We start from the raw sequence: 21,228 nt of genomic DNA, 5'->3' as shown, positions 1-21,228 counted from the left end.
ATGGGGGAATTGCTTGTGTACAGTTTGGTGGGTGGTGGTGTATAAAATAACCTTTTCTTGTGCTTAGTTGTTAATGTATCAAAAGGGAAACTTTTGAAGCACATAACCAGATGATAAGCGAGATTATTGAAATCTCTAAACCGATGCAACAAATAAACCAACTTCGAACAATGAACTCCAATCGCACAAATCAAAACAGAAAGTATATGCGAGGCACAAGATTTTCTTGGAAAATTCTAAAACGGAAAAAAAATTACAGGAAGGAATCATGCACTATAAACCGTGTATGATTACAAGATCTTGAAGTCTTACTCAGTGACCGTGTATCCTCACCACGATTCTTAAGACTTATTTGCCGAATTCACGTTCATCACACCCCTCATGATTGACGAATCTTAAATCCTCAAGCCTTCCAAACAACTCGCCTTTCGAACTCCACGAAAGGTCTCACTAAGATTGAATGATTGAAATAGGAGCAACCCCTCGAATATGAATCTTTAGCACAAAGTATCAAGAGACCTTCACAAGTATTCGAGGTGCATAAAACCCTAGCTGCCAAACAGGTTTTGAAGATGTGAATTAAGAGCTCTATCTTTTTCCTTTCAGTAGGCGTGACTTATTTATAAGCACAATCAAAGGATGCAATGAGCGCCCGTTTTACTTGAGCAAAAATCTATTTCACCAAAATGTAAAGACAGCCGTGTTGCTTGAGCAAACCAGTCTTTGGCTTGAGTGAAATCCTCCCTTCACGTCAAGAACACACCCTTTCACTTGACTAACAACTACCGCACTCAAAATAAATAAATGCACCCATATGATTCCACTCCACAACCTAGTACAGACACTCTACAAATGATAAAAAGAAAGCATACAACTCGATAGAAAATAATACATGTAAATGTAAACTTTGGTCATGAAATTGCCAACAAAAAAATGAGCTCGGCCTATGGAGCTTACAATTATGACCCCAAAACTAACAAGAACGACATAAATCCTAAGGGGTTAGTTCGGTGGTAAAGGCCTAAAACTTAGGAGTTTGCTTCTTTTTAAAATTATTCGAAACCGGTCACGTGCTAGATTTGGCAACATTTCTCTATTAATTAACAACTCTTTTATAGTGTCACAAGTTAAGTTACATGACGCTTCTGCGATAGTGCAAACGCAAGTATGGAAGTGCCTTCATAAAATATTACGATAATAAACCTCGTGACAACGAGACCGTAAAGCAAGGATTGAGGGTGGTGGCAAAAAAATTTACTAAAAAAATCATGCGACCTAGGTCACAAGACTCACAACTCTATTTTATCATCACCGGTCAGATTTGAACTTCTCCAGTTTGATAATTATTCTTGACTTGACTTTATAATTATTACTACTCTAAATTGTACTCACTACCTTAACAATAAAATAAAATAAAAGGTGCATTCTTTTATTATTGCTAGCTATGTTACGGAATCAAAACTCCAATTATTTCGGAAGGACTAATCCCTAGGCTACAGAGGTGCTGGGCCACCATGTGCTTCGCCACTGGCCAATGAGTTCTCCCTATGATTCAGTCTTATGATCGAATGGGAAACATACTAGGGTTATGAACTTTCTTTTTCTTTTCTTTTCTTCGCCTTCCTAGAACGATGGAAAATAACTCGTGAACTAGTTGATTTTTATGATATTGGTAGCCGAAATCTAAGAAAAAATTCTCATGTGTAATACTTCCTCCGTTTCTGAACGAGAGTTCCTCTTAAGAATTTTAACTTTTTTAGGGAACATGTAATCATTACATCTATTTTTCACCATTACCCATATATTCTATTCATTTTGCATCATTTGTATTCACATATGAGGGACACTTTCGGAATTTTATCAAATTTTTACTTCTATTTTTGGAAGGGGACAATCAATTTGGAACATCCCAAAATGGAACAAGGGACTCTCAATTAGGAACGGATGGAGTAAAAGTAGTATTATTTTTCTTACTATCTGTGTTTTTTTTTTCTTTGTACGTATCTTTGAAAAGGTAGTATATTGTAAATGATGATGTTTTGACAAGTTAATTATTAATGCTTAATTGTCACAAAAAAGAATAGTTGCGTCTGAGATCTTTAATTGACTTGACTGTAAGGTTTTTTTTTTTTTACAATAACTCAAGTGTTGTGGTCGGTTTATTCGAACCTCCGCTAACCCTGGGACCAGTAATCCTACTAAATTCAATTGGCTTCCTTAGTAAAATATTGAGAGGTTGCATATCATGAAACGAAAAGAGAGAAAAAAAAAATTAAAGAGTTCTAGCAAATCGATCACAAAGAAAACCAATACACAAATAACGTACAATAAAATAGGCGAAAATCCTGGATTAGGATCCTCTGCTATTACTGGACCACCTTTTTTGTAATAGAATTTTTGGAGGGTTACAATCTAAAACTTATTGGCTATATGTGGAGTAGTTTCTAGATTATAGTAACTATAATTAACTTGGATTGCTTTGTTGATCAATGTAGGATAAAGTGCACTCATGTGCAGCCCGATAGCAAATGAAGATATGGATTGACGAGGTGATCGAGAAATTCTCATAGTACGCTCACCTCATCACCATCCATCAATCTCTGCTTAACAACCATCATAACTATTCACAAATCTCCGATTCATCCCTACTATCACCGCGGTTTGCTCATCCGGATTTTGCTCAGAATCTCTTCCATCTCGATTTCCATGGTTCTTCTACACTGAAACCTCAATTACGATTTAGCATAGCCTCAGTATGCTCTCTGTAATTTTCTCCACGTCTCTGTCATAGTTTCTCTCCTAGTTCTAGATATTGGTTTCCAAGCTCCTAGTTTCTCCTAGTTCTTGTTCGTGTCACCTGACTCCTCATTTGTCTTTTAACTTTTTTAAACTCAAGTTGGTAACTTAGTTGAGCTTGAGGAGGATGTATTATACCACCGTAGTTTCTCGGTTTTATTTATTAGGTTTCATATTTAGATTGGATTATTACTTCCATTTCATAGTTTGCCTGGTTTTCTTAATTTGTTAGGCATGTTTTTAGTTTGTTTTGGTTTCTTCGTCAGCAAATTTTGTACCATACATAAAGACGGTGGGGACAGCATGCTTTTGTATTTGGCGTCAGCTGACCCCATGACAAAATTAATTTCCGCCGTAATTATACTACTCTTTCTCCGTCCCTAAATAAATGTTCTGCGCGTAAATCTAAGCCTTTAAAAAGATACATTTGTTTCGTTAAAAAAATTAATTTTTTTCACAAATTAATAGAAGATAGCAATGAGTTCTACTCCATTAGATTGTGAAAAAAATTTAGATTTTTTTAAAAAAAAATATGCATCTTTTGTAAGGCCTTGGTTTACGTTAGACACTTGTTCAGGGACGGAGGGAGTGCAACTTTCACTAGTTCATAAGAAATTAAAAATGACACCATCGAAATTTAGTATCGACCTCACCTAAGAGTACATGCCACACTAGATTATTTCTATCATTGTGGTTTTTTCAAGGTTGTCAACCGGATCGGTTGCGCGGTCCGGACTTCGTTTTCAGAAAAATACCAAAAATTAACCGTTGGCCAGAAAAATTATTCTAAAGTTAACCGCAGTGATGGAAATTAAAAGTAGAACCTAAAAATTACAACTTTTTTTTTTATTATTGTTAAGAATGGGTTATCACATGCTTATTATTGGTGTTCAAACCCGGCCCGTTGCTTCTGTGCTTCACAACCTGTCTTGCATATTAATGTTTTAGATTTGCATCGTATTTATCGATAATTGTTATTTTTATTTATTTCTAAATAATACAAACAAGTCCGATAAGAAAAAAAAAAATGACCACATAAGGTTGTGTAAGCGAATGAAAGATCAATAGTTTAAAGTTTTGCTTGGTCTCGTACCTCAACAACGAGGCCGGCAGGCAATGATTCAAAATCATGTTTTGATTTTCCAGTATTGTTTTTCTCCTCCTTTTTTTTTTTTTTTTGAAAAGGACTGGAAAGTGTACGTATCACCCAGTGAAGTAATATGAAGATCTTTACTTTGAGTGCAAGTAACCCTGTCGCACCAGCAAAGTCAAGTCACAAATCAAAAATGATACGGCATTCGGCATGTCATCAATCAATATGGCATGTCACCAATTGGGTTCGGGTGATTGGTTCAATATGTTTTCAGTCTGAATTGTGATTTTAACACTTCAAAAATTAATTAAGAAATTTTAAAATTAAACTGTGTTGATACATAAAACGACGTCGTTTTAAAATTCCTCTATTAATTTTTAAAATGCTAAAATCAATTTTCTTGAGTTTTCATAATTATTTGGTAGCTAGGCTAAACTACTTTTTAATGCTCATCGTACTGTGCAATGAGACATTAACTTCAGCCCTGTACATCAAAATTCGCGTTAGATAATTGTATGTTGCTCAGCGCGTACTTGGAGTAGTCTATCTGTATATCAATTATTTGCCAAAAAAATAAATGCTGGGCAACACATCTTATGGTTTATATTATTTTCGCATTTCTATTTGATTTCTTTGAAATCCCATGATGCCGGGAGCAAATAATTAACGTAATGTCTCTCCATTTTTGGTTTTAATTTACTCCGTTTACCCAATTCATAATAATATTATAATTCTGCTTAAAGGGGCAAATTAAGTTTCATTGGGTGGTTAGCCTTGCCAATTGCAATTAATATACTGTTTTCATAGGTGGAAATTTGGAACTGTATTTAGTAATAAAAAAAAACCCAAAAGTTGGCCTAATAGTCAAAGTTTGACACTTAAGAATTTGCTTTTTATATTAAGGTCTTAGATTTGAAATCTCTTATGTGCTATTAATTTTTTTGGAGCCAGTCCATACAGCCCCCCGCTAATAAGCAGTGAGATTGGTCATCCGTATTAGTCGACGTGCACGAAAATTGACCTGGACAGCTGATTATATAAAATAATAAAAAAACAGAGAAGGTTGGAAGCAATTGAGATGGAGAGAAGACCATTGGCCCGTTCAAACTTCAAACCCTCACCTCTCTCTCTCTCTCCCTCCCTAACAAGAATTTTTTAATTCAGTAGAACCAATCTCTATCCCGCCTATTCGGATGACGGATTCAGCAATTCTCTCCTCTGATCAGCAATTTTTTTAATGGAGGTGGTAATTAGAATTACTCTTTTATTCTTCCGTATTAAAAAAGGAGCAATTCTCCTCTCTCCGGCCTGCATCAAAGTCTCTTATAAAATCCCCTATCAAATCTCCATTTCCATTTCCACACTGCCCAAACCAAACCCAATCAACACACCTTAAATTGAATGGGACTGGCCGCGAACCCAATCCCAGCCGTCGCGCTCCTCCTCTCTTTACTCGCTGCGGCGACGACCCCTCCAGTCTCCGCCAAACTGAAAAACTTCACCATTACGTACGATGACTTCAACTCCAACACCCATAAACTGCGCTTCATCGGCAGTGATTCGAGTGCGGGCAAGGGCGCCCTCCAGCTCACGGTGGACGAAGTAAACAGCACTCCCCCATCCACCAACAATTCCGGTCGAGTTTTATACCACAGGCCTTTCAAACTATGGGAAGGCCAAAACGACTCCGACCGAGTGGCTTCGTTTAGCACCTCGTTCCTCGTGAACCTCAACCGAGAGAGCAGTTTCCCCACCCCTGGTGAAGGCCTGACGTTCGTGGTGGCGCCGGACCACAATCTCCCGCCGAATAGCTTCGGCGGGTACTTGGGTCTGACTAACGCCGCCACCGACGGCCACGCTTCGAACCAGATTATCGCGATCGAGCTCGACACGTTTCAAGAACCCTGGGACCCGGACGCAAACCACGTCGGACTTAATATAAACTCCGTCATATCTAACAAGAACACCTCGCTGATCCCCGAGTTGGTTTCGCGCAACGCAACGGACAATTACTTCAACCTCTGGATCGAGTACGACGGAATCAATAAGGTAATTAATCAATCCAACTTCATTCCTAGTATTTCTATAAGCACATATGTTCGGATACAGATGTCTAGAACCATTGGATGCAAGTGAGCTTTACACAATACGCATAAAACCCGCACAGATCGACCGATAAAATTTGTGAGCTTCAAACATTTTCTTTGACTTCTCTTTTTATTTTCCTTCTTCCTTTCCCTGTCTCTTCCTCTCTCTCCTCCTCACAAAAATAGTAAGAATAGAGAGACTACAGAATAAGTTGAGATTTGCAAGTAGCAACAATAAAAGAGAGTGTTGGGTATATTTTTAGATTCTCTCAATATTAGGCCTTGCTCTTTATAAATTATTGTCTTGGTATTTTTTTCCACATTATTATCTGTTATTATTACTATTAGTTTAGCTATTTGTTAAAATTCTTAGAAGGTATCATTCTTCTCAACGAAAGAAATTAGAAAATAAAAAAAAAAGAACCAAAATTGAAAAAAGTTAAACTCGGATACATGAGGGGGGGGGGGGGGGGGGGGGTGGGGGAGGGAGCAGCAATTGTTTGAATTCTTTCATATTTAGTGATTTTTTTTAGCTTTGGAACAAGGGAGCTTATTTTTCTTATCGAGCAAATTTTTATTTTTAGCTTCATCATACAAATTTTTTTTTTTTTTTGCATGAATAAATTTCTCAACATACCCTACAAAATCATCAGTTCCGATCATTCCTTTGCAGCCTCATTATGACTCTAGCAACTTTTACTCATGAAAATTATCTTCATTGCACATTATTTTTGTCGACGACACCAATGAAATGAGCGATGCAAATCATCTTATTTTTGGTCTAGTATGCTTCTTATTTTTTAGGGAAAATTTCAAAAAAGCCCTTGAACTTTCTGACAACTTGCAAAAAAACACCTGAACTTTCACTATTAACAAAAAAACACCTAAACTTTGCATTCCGTTAACAATTAAACCCCTGCCGTCCAATTCCGTCAATTTTTAACGGATGGAAATAACGGAAGGCGTTAACTTTTTTTTTTTTTTTACTTTTTACATTCAAAAATTACTTTTAACTCTTTCTTTTTTTTATTGGTAAATAAATATGCCATAAAGTTCTTTTTTTTTTCTTACTATTTATCAAAAATTACTTTAACTCTATTTTTTACTATTTACAAAAATAACTTTAACCACCATCTTTTTTGTTACTTTCAAATTGTACCTTTCCCCTTCTCTCTCTCTCTCTCTCTCTCTCTCTCTCTCTCTCTCTCTCTCTCTCTCTCTCTCTCTCTCCCTCTTTTTTTTTTTAGAACTTTAACCCCATTCCACCAATCAACTACCAAAGCTCTAGATCTAATTTTAGAAATTCGAAATTACTCTTTTTTTTAGCATTCTTGTTTTTTATAATTTTTACTTCCAAAATTACTTTTATCTCTTTATTTTTAGTAGTAAATAAATATGAAATAAAGTTTTTTTCTTACTATTTATCAACAATTACTTTAACTCTAATCTTTACTATTTATAATAATAACTTTAACCCATTTTTACTATTTATTGCATATTTATTTATGACTAAAAAAAAGAATGAGTTAAAAATAATTTTTGGAAGTAAAAGTACTAAAAAAAAAGAAAAGGTTACAAAGAGGAGATTAAAAGAACTTTTGAATTTCTGAAATTGTGGCTAAGGCTTTGGCGGTTGGTTGTGGGGTTAATTGGTGGTGTGGAGTTAATTCTAATAAGCAAAAAAAGGGGGGGAGGTAAAATTTGAAAATAAAAAATATGGTTAAAGTAATTTTTGATAAATAGTAAGAAAAAAAAAGAACTTTATTGTATATTTATTTACCAATAAAAAAAAAGAAAGAGTTAAAAGTAATTTTTGAATTAAAAAGTAAAAAAAAATAAAAAGTTAATGCCTTCCGTTAGCTCCATCCGTTAAAAATTGACGGAATTGGACGGCAGGAGTTTAATTGCTAACGGAATGCAAAGTTTAGGTATTTTTTTGTTAATAGTGAAAGTTCAGGTGTTTTTTTGCAAGTTGTCAGAAAGTTCAGGGGCTTTTTTGAAATTTTCCCTATTTTTTACCATCATATTATATATACTTGTTTCTTTCCGAAAAAAAAATAAAAATTGGCCTAGGAACAGCGAGTAGGGCAGTTCTAGGCCTGACGCGGGCGTGCCAGGGCAGGATTGCTTCCCAAATTCGTATCAAGGCCTGGAAGCCTTAATCTGACTTCTAACTGGACGAAAGTGCACGGCCTAAGGGTGGAGACCGTGAGGAGGTTCGTGGTTTGCCTTTGCGGGCTAAGGACTTAAAATTTTCTAATCGTGTGAAAAAATGGAAAGAAAGGTAGAGCAAGGCCTAAAACAGAAATAAATGGACTTTATTAACGGTTTAACAAAGTCTGATTACAAGGGAATGAAATAAAATCTAGGCTTGGCTAGATTGAGTACAAACTATTCTAGAAAGTAAAGTTAATTGAACGATAAGCCGTGGGCTTGTTTGGTCGGGGACCGAAAGATAAAAATAGTTAAAAGATAAATGAAATGAAATTTGGATAAGCCATGGGCTTTGATGGTCGTGGACCGAAAGATAAAAGATAATTAAAACATAAATTTGCATAAGCCGGGGGCTTGATGGTCGTGGACCGAAAGATAAAAGATAATTAAAACATAAATTTGCATAAGCCGGGGGCTTGATGGTCGTGGACCTTTGCCAAGGCCTTCAACTCTGGTATTTATAGGCAGATGTTCCAGGTCTTGAGCTGTTCAAGCTGCTTCCACAGGCCTTCATGCATGGCTGCCAAGTGTCCCTTTTGAGCTGCTTCAAAATGCTCCAATGAGAGGCTATTCTTTGATAAAAACGTGCCCTTTACTCCAAGGAAATGGTAAAGGCCTGAAAAGCCCTTCTTTTCTGCATAAAACTTTGTAAAAGAGTAAAAGGAACTTCAGCATCCAGGCCTTGGAGCTGCTTGTGAGTAGCTACTGCTTGACTGGACGTCTTTTGGGCCCACCAAGGCTTCTTCAGGCCTTCCCACCATTTTATTGGACCTTGCATACTTGTGGGCCCTCTAAATCCTCTGAGGTTCATCTTTTACGGAAGAAGGATCCAGAAACAAAGGATTAACCAGACCTGGATGAGCTGCTTGTGAGCAGCTTGCTTAGGTCTGCATGAATCATTCACCAACAGCTTCAAAGGCTGCATGTGTGCCACCTGTCTCTGGCCTTGCTTCATGCTGAAGAATGGGGTCCCACCAGTTCAGACCTTGAGCTGCTTGTGAGCAGCTTACCCAGACCTGCCTATCACGAATATTCTAGGCCTTTGAGCTGCTTGTGAGCAGCTTAAGGCCTTTGAGCTGCTTGTGAGCAGCTTAAGGCCTTCGAGCTCCTTGTGAGCTGCTTGTGAGCAGCTTAAGGCCTTTGAGCTACTTGTGAGCTGCTTGTGAGCAGTTTAAGGCCTTTGAGCTACTTGTGAGCAGCTTAAGGCCCCCTCATTGCTCATTAAAGGCTTTAACGATGCTCTTAAAGCAGTGGGCCTTTCATCAATTGGGTCTGAACTTATTGGTAAATCATGGGCCTTTGCCCAATGTAAGCCTTCTGAGCCCAAGCCTGGTGAGAAAACGAAGGCTTCTACCGATTTAGGCCCATTTCTTAGGCTTTTGTTACTTCTAGGAATTTGGGTTAGGCCTAGACGAAATACTCAGGCCTGGTGGACTGATTCAAGCCCTAGACCTTTGACTGATTTAGGCCTATATGGAAGGCCCATCATTTCTTAAGAACCGGCCCTAATTCGTGGGCAACTGGTCGTAAGGTCTTTCAAGGCTAGGGCCTCGACTCTCGAGGCTACCTTTTAACCCATAAATCCATTTCCTGATTTTTGGCCAAAAATGGGTGTAAACAATACTACAATACAGTTCATCGCGGTTTACATGGCTCAACAAGAACTCCAAGCGGATCCGCAGCCACCCAGACCCATTAACCCGATTTTGTCATCGTATCTGGAGCTCAGAGGGATCGTGAGTCAGAACTCGTATTTTGGATTTTCGGCATCAACAGGCAACGCAGCAGAACTCAACTGCGTTTTACGGTGGTACATGACGGTGGAGTACTACCCCGACGAAAAATGGGTGAACATTGGCCTCATCATCGGGATACCAACGGTACTGGTGCTTTTAACGGCGTTGGTGGGTTTGGTATATTACTTCCGAAAGAGGTGGTTATGGCAACGGACGGACCGGCAAATGTCGGGAAAGGTGAAGAGCATGCCCGGGATGCAGAGGGAGTATCAGTACAGAGATTTGCAGAAGGCTACGAACAATTTTGACAAGGCAATGAAGTTGGGACAAGGTGGGTATGGAGTGGTTTACAAGGGAAAATTGGCGAATCAGAAGGATTTGGAGGCTGCAGTGGATCAGGATTTGGTGGTTGCAGTGAAGATGTTTTCTAGAGAGAGTTTGAAGGGTCAGGAAGATTTCTTTCAAGAGCTTACAATCATCAATCAACTTAGGCACAAATACCTTGTCCCATTACTGGGTTAGTCCTTTTCCAATCCTAATCCTTCCCCATATGGCCTATTTCTGAAATCATTCTTTGTTAGATTATCGTCATTTGATTAGTAGTTGATCATTGTTGTCTGTTAAATCAACTCGCTTCGTTCATAAACTAAAATGTGCCTGATTTCAAAAAAAAAACTAAAATGTGCCAAAAGCTTCCATAGTCCAACTTCGAATGGTTTTATTATGACAATAGAAGGGAGTATAGAAATCTTAGTCACACGAGCATGACCAAAAAGCGTCTTCAGAAAAAAACAAAATTTAACTCAATCTACTAAAATTTATGAGAGAAAATATTGCTTGCAGAAGCGTATAGTAATGATTAAGAGCAGGAGTGGAGGGTAAGTAAGTAACTGCAACCTTCTCAATAGTTCAAGGATGAAATAGTTTGGTTTTAAAGTTAAGGGATGATATAAACACATTTTGGATAGTTTATGTGATAAAAGTGAAAATAACCCTTACCACGACTTGGATAGGTAATCTAGAATTATAAACCAGAGGTAATTAAAAGTCTATCAAATACTCTGCCCTTGATATACTATATGTCAAGCAATAATGCCCGGCCCAAAGGGCAAACTATATCCATACGTATCTGTAATTAAGTTCACACTAGAGCAGCAGAATATTAGCACTCTAGTTTCATAGTAACGGGCGGTGATGTACAAGATATTAATCCGGGAACAAACACAAATACATCAACACTTACCCTATATGCATGAATTGTCCTTGTATACACATGCAATTCTACCCAAAAACATCTCTATCTCTATCACAGGATGGTGTCACAATCACGGGAAGTTGCTGTTGGTTTACGACTACATGCCCAACGGCAGCCTCGACAAACACCTTTTCGGCGATGCCAACAACACGCCGTTGAGCTGGAATCTCCGCCACAAGATCGTCACCGGGGTAGCCTCTGCCCTCCACTACCTCCACAACGAGTACGAAAAGAGGGTGATCCACCGCGACGTCAAGGCCAGTAACATCATGCTTGATGCTGAGTTCAACCCGAAGCTTGGAGACTTTGGCCTTGCACGGGCCCTAGACTACAAGAAAACCTCGTACATGGAAGCCAAGGGTGTTGCGGGAACATGGGGGTACATGGCCCCCGAATACGTGTTCACGGGCAAGGCCACCGAGCAATCTGATGTATATGCTTTTGGAGCAGTACTGTTGGAAGTTGTTTGTGGTCGTAGGCCCAGGACCCAAATTGACACGTACCCGTTGTTAGTAGATTGGGTCTGGGCCTTGCATCACGAAGGCCAGTTACTTAAGGCGGTAGACGGTAGGCTCGGGGAGGACTATGATGCGGAGGAGGCCCAAAGATTTTTGCTTCTGGGCCTGGCCTGTTCTCATCCGACAGCAAGTGAAAGGCCAAAAACTCAGGAAATTGTTCTGATGCTATCGGGCTCGGTGCCAGTGCCCTACGTGCCACCGTTCAAGCCGGCTTACATGGCGCTATCGGTGGCGATGGGGAATGAAGGCAGCAGCAGTCAGGCCACTACCACCAACTCAACGTCCTTTACGACCGCGGATCATTATGGATCAGGTTCGGCACCAGTGGCCATTAACCCAGAAATCCAACACCCATAAATTGAAAATTAAGAAACCAGAAGCTTTCCATCCGTTTCGTTATTTTATTTTTTTTTCCTTTTTTGGATTTATGCATTTACTCTAATTTGTTTATTGAGAGAAGGGAGAAGAATGGGGGAATTGCTTGTGTACAGTTTGGTGGGTGGTGGTGTATTGTATAAATTACCTTTTCATGTTCTATGTATACTTAGTTGTTAATATCTCAAAAGGGCAACTTTTGAAGCGCATAACCAGATGATAAGCGAGATTATGACCCCAAAACTAACAAGAACACCAATCCTAAGGGGGTAGGGACGGAATAAAGATTTCGTAAGGGGGCGAAATAATATGAAAATGTTAACGTCAGTCCAGTGGGTTTTTTTTTTTTTTTTCTAGAAAGGAGAAGATTATGTTAATCTGAAGGGCGGAACAACCCCTAAACCTCAGAGGAAAGAATCCCATGGGGGCAGAGTTGTCATCAACAATCCGGACGAACCACTAGAAAGGGTTTTCTTCGCACTAATATGTGCAGCCCGATTACAATCACGATTAACAATGGTTAATGTGCCAAAAATGCATTGATATATGTGATAGGTGTATAAATATCCAAAAAAGTGCATGAATATCTATAGAAAGTATATTGGAACTCTTAACTTTTTTCGCATTAAATGTGGATTATTCACTGCATATAGGGCTCATATTAGCAAAGTCAAAAAAAATTGGGTCTTGTGAAGTTGAAAATGTTGTTTGCAATTTTTTTTATCAAGAGCCACCCATGTGAAGTATTAATACTCCCTCCGTCCCTATTTAATTTTTCACTAAGGTTTTGCGTGTATTTTCAATGGCTTATATCTCTCAATGTATATTGCTAAAAATATGCAATATTATTCTTGTTTGATAGATATCAATTTTTTGTATAAAACAATGATTTCAAAAACATAAAACATAATATACGTCGACAGATATAAACCGTTGAAAATGCACACAAAACTGTAGTAGACAATTAAATAGGGATCAAGGGAGTATTAAATTCCAAAATTTAAAAAAAAAAAAAAACGACTGCGGGTTGGCCGTGGCCCCCATATGCCCCTTCCTCCTTTCGTGCTAAGGGATTAGTCAGGTTGTGGTGAAGGCCTGAGACTTAAGAGTTTGTTCCTTTTTAAGATCATTCGAAACCAGTCAAGTGCTAGATTTGGCGGCATTTCTCTATTAATTAACAGCTCGTTTATAGTATCACAAGTTAAGTTACATGACTCTCCTATGTAAGTGCAAACGCAAGCATGGAAGTGCCCTTATAAAATATTATGATAATAAACCTCGTGACAACGAGACCATAAAGCAAGGATTGAGGGCGGGGGCAAAAGAATTTACCTAAAAAATTCATCCGACCTAGGTCACAACTCTATTTCATCATCACCGGTCAGTTCTTGAACTCCTCCAGTTCGATAATTATTCTTGACTTGACTTATAATTATTACTATAAATTGTACTCACTAGTCACTACCTTAACAATAAAAATAATGCATTCTCTTATTATTCCTATGTCAAAGATCAAAACTCCAATTCAGCCATGGCCTACATTCGGAACTTTGGATTTTCAAGCGGCCGGCCAACTAAAAGAAAATTTGAAACGATTGCAAATATTGATTTTTGTGGTCCTTATCACCATAAATTTTTTTTTTTTTTTGTTTCCATAATATATAAGCAACTTCTAATAACAATTAAAAGGGGAAAATATTTTTAACTTTTTGCTCTATGTCCTGGCCCAGTATTTATGCTTCTTTTTTTTTTTTTTTGCAATACTAGGTTTTCCAGACTAATATGTGCGCACGTCGACTTAATACCATGCCAGTATTTATGTTGTAATAAGATCATCTTTTAATTTTAAAGAAACCTATGGACACACTGAGAGTATCATATTAGATATTCAGATAACATGAATAGCCATTAAGCCGCGATAAAAAATAAATGAACAGCCATTAGAAACAATGATAGTAACAGAATACCAAAAACAAACACACTGACATGCGCCCGCACTGCGCGCAGGCAGTTTGCATTTGGCTAGGTCTGAAAAAAAATAGCTACTACAAATCTGCAACATTAGACAATTTCCAAATTATGATATCGTTTCAATTGCTACTACAAATCTGCAACATTAGACAATTTCCAAATGATATCATTTCACATGAAATGAAATATGGATGTGTGTTTTTGCATCAAATGTATGACACTAAGTATTCTGTACCGCCAGGGAAGTAATATGAGATCATTTCTTTGAGCGCAAGTGAGCCTGTCGCACCAACAAAGGCAAGTCACGTCGTGACATGTCACAAATCAAAGATATCGTGATACAATAATGCTAGCCACACAGACTCCACACACAGATCTTGCACAGCATATGAGGTGGCTGGCTGAGTTGGGAAAAAAGGGACCCACTCACTATCATTTTGTTTCTTCCAAATTTCTCTCCCAAATTCACCTCCACTTTTGCTCTCCTTATGAAATCCTCCATCACGATCACCACCACCACCACCGACAACCCCCACCTCACCTCTTCTGGGTTGCCACACCCGGACCACCCGCGCCTCTGCGGACACCGACGACCATCCCTTCTCTGTACTCGGCTCCTCTCTCTTGCAATTCCAAAACCGACAACCCGTCGCTTGGTGGGCCCTGTACAATGTAATTTTTGGGACAATTAGTCACCGACGACTGGTGAAACTCCACCGACGATTTGGACAGTCATCTATCTATCTCTCTCTCTCTCTCTCTCTCTCTGTAAGATGTGTAGCTTTCCACTGAAACAAGTCTGCAGTGGTGATTTAATTAATGAAGTGTAATCTTGATTCTTTGTTCGTACCAAGACTAATTTTGGTTCTTTTTTTCTAGATCCATTTTTCCTTGTATTAGCATTAAAATGCAAGAAATTGGAATTTGGTTGTGAAAACAATTATTTGAAGAAAAAAACAAGAGCAAATGAACTGGTTTTGAGTTCACATTTCAACCACACTTCAAGTAAGATACAATAGGGAAGTAAATGTGAACAAAAATTCTTGGTTCAGATAAACGGAAAGGGAAAAAAAGAAAGGAAAATGGAGTATCAATGCTAAGAAGAAGGCCAAGAATGGTAACTACTTTAAATTGCTGGTCGTCCGTGACTAATTGTCCCAAAGATTACATTTACAGGGCCCACCACGCGTCAGGTTGTCGGTTTTGGAATTGAGAGAGAGAGAGAGAGAGGAGCCAGGTAGAGAGAAGGGATGGTGGTCGGTGTCCATGGAGGCGTGGGTGGTCCGGGTGTGGCGAACAAGAAGAGGTGAGGTGGGGGTTGTCGGTGGTGGTGATGGAGGATTTCACAGGAGGGCAAAACGTGGAGGTGGATTTGGGGGAGAAATTTGAAAGACCTCTGTTTTAGCTTTCATTTTCCGGTCGAAAATTTGGAACCATTTTTGAATGCAAAATGACAGTGAGTGGGCCCCTTTCTTTTCCAACTCAACCAGCCACCTCATATGCTGTGCAAGATTTGTGTGTGGAGTCTGTGTAGCTAGCATTGTTGAAGACGATATGGCATGTCATCAATCAATACTATTTACAACTGTACTTAAACTCAAAAGTCTTCAAATCCTCAATCTTAAATTCTTATTATTTTTAAAATTGATGAGAGAGAGAGAGAGAGAGAGAGAGAGAGAGAGAGATTTGAGTGGGAAATTTTTTAAAGAAGTTGGTAAGATAATAAAAATCACACTTTTAAACTTTTCTTTTTTTATCCTACATTTTCCATACTAAATATAAACTTAAATTAATTTTGTTTACATTTCAAAAATTTAGTATAAAACAGCAGATCATATAAGTCATTTGGTGCAAAGAACAGAAATAACGCTAGTGTTGATGAACAGAAAGTGAAGGTAAGATGACACGACATGACATGTCAACTGATAGCACGAAATGACTTATATGATCTCTTATTTTATATTAAATTTTTTCAGTTTGGCGAAAGCAGACACTTTCTTTTTCTTTTCTTTTCTTCACCTTCCTAGAATGATGGCATATAACTCGTAAACCAGTAGTTGATTTCTACGATATTGGTTTATATTGGTAACCGAAATCTAAGAAAAAATTCTTATGTGTCATTAAGATGCTACGGACCAATTTGCTTACCTCTTTAGGGGAAGCAAGTTTTTATGAGTAAAATAATAGAAAAATGTAATTGGTATTGACTTTCTCAATTTGCCCCTATTTTATGCTTTGACATGACACATAATGTAGAAAAAGAAAGGGTGAAAGAGTAATGTTACACAACTTTTTACGTTGATTTTTTTAAATGTACATTCATTTTGGGACATCCATAAAAGGAAAGGACTAGCAATTTGGGATGAATGGAGTGTTATTTTTCTTACTATCTGTATTTTGACAATTTATAAATGCTTAATTGTCACAAAAAAAGAATAGTTGTGCCCGAGATCTCTAATTGACTTGACTGTATAAGTTTTTTTCTATAATAACTCAAGTGTTCCGGTCGACTTACGCAAATCTCGACTAATCATGGGGACCATTAATCCTAGTAAATTCTACTATCGGCTTACTTAGTAGAATATTGAGAGGTTGCATATCGTGAAACAAAAAGATATGAAAAATTAAAGACGACTTCTAGCAAATCTGTAACAACTCGGATTTTCGACCCTATTTTTTTTTTTAAATAATAGAGTTAATATTATTAATAGCATTTATAATATCATAAAAAAAAAGTATTATTCGTATTAATAATATATATATACTTTTCCTTATGGATATATACAAATATAATTATCTTATCTTAATTATCTTACTATTATTATTTTTTTTCAAATTACATGCATGCATGCATACGAAATTCCTTCCATCTCTCCCTCTCCTACTCAGCCTCTACTTCCTCCCTAACCCTATTTTTCGTCCATATTCGGCCAAGAGTTTGAATTCCATTAAAAATTCTCCTTTATATATACCTCATTATTCCGACCCTAGGGTATACCACGAAATTTTCCACGCCCCACCAGTCCAGAAGAGAGAGAGAAATCGGAGAAAATCGGAGCTCCAATCTATGGAATTCTAGAGAGAGAGAGAAAGAGAGAGAAAAGTGGGTTTGCATTCCAAAGCCAATCGAAACCCAATCCGACCATTCCAATCTGTTCCTACCACTCCTAGCATCACCAAACGTCGGCCAATTTGATCCCAAGGTTCCCCAATCGAAGAAACCGAAGTCGTCTTCCCCAAATTCAAAGTTTCATTTTAAAATCAATTCGGCCCGAACCAAGGTATTATAATTCATTCCAAACATTCCTCTAAGTATATTTATTGTTTTTATACTTAACCCAATAGCCCTCGTGGTCCCATGCATCGAAATCGTAGCAAAAAAACAAAAAAAATCAATTCTGGACGCAACCTTGCGGCCGCAAGGTGCGGGCTGCAAGAACCAATGCCGAGTTCGCGGCAGAGGCTCCAGCCGCAACCTCTGACCGGTCCAACCTTGCGGTTTTCACTGTTTTGGTTCGAAACGACTTTTCGACATCCTATTTTTGACCCCCGAACTATTTTTTCTAGACTTTTCACACCCCAAATATCATAACTTGTTAATATCATATTTTTTTTATTTAATTATCTATTTATTGAATTATTTATTAGTTATCTTTCAAAGTTTATAAACGAAAAATCTTTGCGACCTTCCAAACAACGTTTTAACACCCAAACAAATTTTCCCAGACTCCTTACATCTCAAAGATGATATCTTGTTAAATTAATATTTTTTTAATTTAAATTACTATTTATTGTTATTATTATAGTGTTTCCAATTAAAATTACCTTACGACCGTATAAACCTTATTACCAATGCCCGAGTAATTTTATTTAGACTCCCTACATTCTGTAGATGAAACTTTGTTAACCTCAACATATTTTAATTAGTAAATTATTTATTATCTATTTACTTCACTTTCGGCCACTTTATTTAACGTCTTTATTTTAAAAAAATCCCGCGACCCTTCGAACCCAACTTTCGACACTCAACTGGTTGTGTAGGATCTTTAGGACTCTTATTTAGGTCATGATAAATATTTCAACATTTTTATCTAATTAATGTATTTAATTAATTTTTAATTAATCTATTATCTTAGAATTAATTAATAAGAGCCCAGAAAATTTTCCTTTAAAACTCTTACTTGATTATTGACATTGTGACCATACAAGATTAAGGGCAACGGTCCATCCATAAAAAGTTGCGTGATTTCATTATCTAGTAATTGTTTTAATTATTATTGATTAATCGCATATTGTGCCGATACTCGATTTGGATGCTAGATTGGACCCTAGAGACATGGGGTGATATCGCGAAATAGAATTCATCTAGACGATGCTAGATAACGGATAAACTGGAAAGTTTTTATTTTTTTTTTTAGATTGCCTGCAGGCGGGATTTTGAGATGTGATGAGTTGGATGTGATGGTTTGAAACTGGCAAAGTAAGCCCAGTGTGATTGATGAATTGAAACTGGCGGGAGTCCAGTGATGATATAAAACCTGGCAAAGTAAGCCCAGTGATGTTTTGATAAAACCTGGCAAAGTAAGCCCAGTGATGTTTTGATAAAACCTGGCAGGTGGTCCAGCGATATTTTGCGACAGTAAAACCTGACGGTTGGTCAGTGATGTTTGTGATGATAAAACCTGGCGGTGATCCAGTGATATTTTCTGATGATAAAACCTGGCGGTGGTCCAGTGTTGTTTGTGATGATAAAACCTGGCGGTGGTCCAGTGATATTTTCTGATGATAAAACCTGGCGGTGGTCCAGCGTTGTTTGTGATGATAAAACATGGCGGTGATCCAGTGATATTTTCTGATGATAAAACCTGGCGGTGGTCCAGCGTTGTTTGTGATGATAAAACCTGGCGGTGATCCAGTGATATTTTCTGATGATAAAACCTGGCGGGTGTCCAGTGATGAATTGAAACTGGCAAAGTAAGCCCAGTGATGAATGTGATGAATGATGATTGGCAAAGTAAGCCCAATGATGAATGATGAATTGAAACTGGCAAAGTAAGCCCAGTGATGAATGTGATGATTGTGAAGTGGGGTATAAGATAAGCGAACCCTAGTTGTGATTCAGGCATGATAAGCTTTCCCCTTGTTGTAGTGATTGGGGTGCACACGCTCGGTATAACTGCGACAACAAAGGGAAGTGATCTCATGAGACCGAGCATGGCTAGCGGTTAGGGAGGAAAGATCCCGTGGATGAGATCTTAGATCGCACGATAGGATAATGAATAGTAATAAATCAAGTTATGTGAAAAATCTTTGTTTTACTTTTCGTACCATATTTATCCTGCTGCGTGCTAACTGTAAAGGAGGAGGGGTGATTAGGTTGGATTATATTACGGGATGAACTTTTTCACTCAGGCACGGATTGTCTGGCATCCGTGTCAGATTTTGCAGAGAATCAAGTAGAGACTCAGGACCCTGAAGGAGGGCGATATTACCTAGAGATGAATCCGGAGATGGAGACTGAGCAAGTATACGCTTGGGGTCCGTATCAATCCTAGAAGACGGCTCTGTTATTTTGTCTAAATTATTATCACGAAGACTATTTTCAGTATTCCACAATGGTTTGTAATAGATGAATCTTTAGGGTGAATTATCTGTTTGAGATTTTGAATTTAATTTAATAAATTTTCAAAAAAATTAATATTTAATACCTCCGATTTTATTTCTGAAAATCGGGGCGTTACAAAATCACAAAGAAAACCAATATATAAAATAATGTACAAATAAAATAGGCAAAAATTCTGGATTAGGATCCTCTGTCATTACTGGAGTAGCCTCTAGATTACAACTAATTAATTAGCTTGGGTTACATGATGAGTGATATGAGGTAAAATATAACTCTCCCTCACGTGCAACCCAATAGCACGAGGAGGTATGGATTGACGAGATGAGGGATTTTTCTCAACTGAAAACTAAACCATGCGAGGTGATCACCATCTGCAATTTTCTCCACGTCTCTGACATAGTTTCTCTCCTAGTTCTAGATCTTGGTTTCCATCATAGTTTCTCTCCTAGTTCTAGATCTTGGTTTCCAAGCTCCAAGTTTCTCCCAGTTCTGGCTCGTGTCACCTGACTCCTGGTTTGTCTAGGCTTTTTTAAACTCAAGATGGTAGACCTACTTGAATTTGAGAAGGATGTATTATACTACCGTAATTTCTCAATTTTATTATTAGGTTTCTTATTTAGATTGGATTATTACTTCCATTTCCTAGTTTGCCTTGGGGACGGCATGCTTCGGTATTTGGGGTCAGCTGACACCATCAAAATTTAGTATTGACTTCAGAAATCATGCTTTGTCAATATGGTCATGTCACCTGTATTCCCAGTAGAGGCGTGAGTTCGAGTCCCACAAGGGGCACCACTGGTGTCCAGGGCTATGAATAGCTTCTGGACCTCTTGTGTGCTAACACACTAACTACTAACTCCCCCGATCCCGCTAATGTATAAAGATGACAAAAAAAAAAAATTTAGTATTGACCTCACCTAAGAGTACACCACACTAGATCATTTCTATCAATGTAGTATTTTCAAGGCTGTCATCTCGACAGTGTAAAATAAGAACATAAGAAAAAAAACAAACAAAACAAACAAAAAGAATACTAGAAAAATCGCTCAGCTCCGGTGTTGGACCATACTACGCTTGTGGAGGTGAGTGGATCATCGACTCATCGTCACTATTTCTGCTTACTATTGGTGTTGAAACTTGAAACCCGCTGCTTCTGTGCTTCACAATCTGTCTTGCATACTAATGTTTGAGATTTGCATCGTATTTATCCACAAGTGATTTTTATTTATTTCTTAATAATACAAACAAGTCCAATAAGAAAAAATTACCACATAAGGTTGTGTGAGCGAATGAAAGATCAATGGTTGAAAGTTTGCCTGGTCTCGTACCTCAACAATGAGGCCAGTATGCAATGATTCAAAATTATTTTTCGATTTTCCAGTAGTATTCTTTTTCTCCTCTTTTTTTTTCAAAATTATTTTCCGATTGCTCCAAATTCGATGCCAAATTTTGGCAATACCAAAATGCAGTTGGCCTCAAGTTGCCCAACAACTCAGTCCATTAATCAACTCAAGGAACAAGAAAATTACAGGGAGGATAAAAACGAAAAGAAATTACAGG

At 37.9% G+C, this 21,228-nt stretch overlaps 1 protein-coding gene across 1 annotated transcript; it reads left to right on the top strand.

The window, feature by feature from the left end:
- The first annotated feature begins 5,260 nt into the window (after positions 1-5,260).
- Positions 5,261-12,095, top strand: LOC131302738 (probable L-type lectin-domain containing receptor kinase S.5). The gene is made up of 3 exons (XM_058329545.1): positions 5,261-5,938; positions 9,825-10,443; positions 11,239-12,095. Exons 1-3 carry the CDS (start codon positions 5,291-5,293, stop codon positions 12,054-12,056), a joined length of 2,085 nt encoding a protein of 694 aa, XP_058185528.1. The 5' UTR covers positions 5,261-5,290; the 3' UTR covers positions 12,057-12,095.
- Positions 12,096-21,228: the final 9,133 nt, after the last annotated feature.

Source organism: Rhododendron vialii, chromosome 10a (genome assembly GCF_030253575.1).
Source record: "Rhododendron vialii isolate Sample 1 chromosome 10a, ASM3025357v1".
NCBI lineage: Eukaryota > Viridiplantae > Streptophyta > Magnoliopsida > Ericales > Ericaceae > Rhododendron > Rhododendron vialii.
The sequence above is the reverse complement of the archived record's forward strand: the minus strand, read 5'-3'. Positions and strand labels throughout refer to the sequence as shown.

What these genes read in the sequence shown, in the direction of transcription:
- LOC131302738 (XM_058329545.1), top strand. Translation starts at nt 5,291, where the DNA reads ATGGGACTGGCCGCGAACCCAATCCCAGCCGTCGCGCTCCTCCTCTCT. An exon ending in AGTACGACGGAATCAATAAG is followed by an intron (nt 5,939 to 9,824) that starts GTAATTAATCAA and finishes ACTACAATACAG; the next exon opens with TTCATCGCGGTTTACATGGC. An exon ending in ATACCTTGTCCCATTACTGG is followed by an intron (nt 10,444 to 11,238) that starts GTTAGTCCTTTT and finishes TCTCTATCACAG; the next exon opens with GATGGTGTCACAATCACGGG.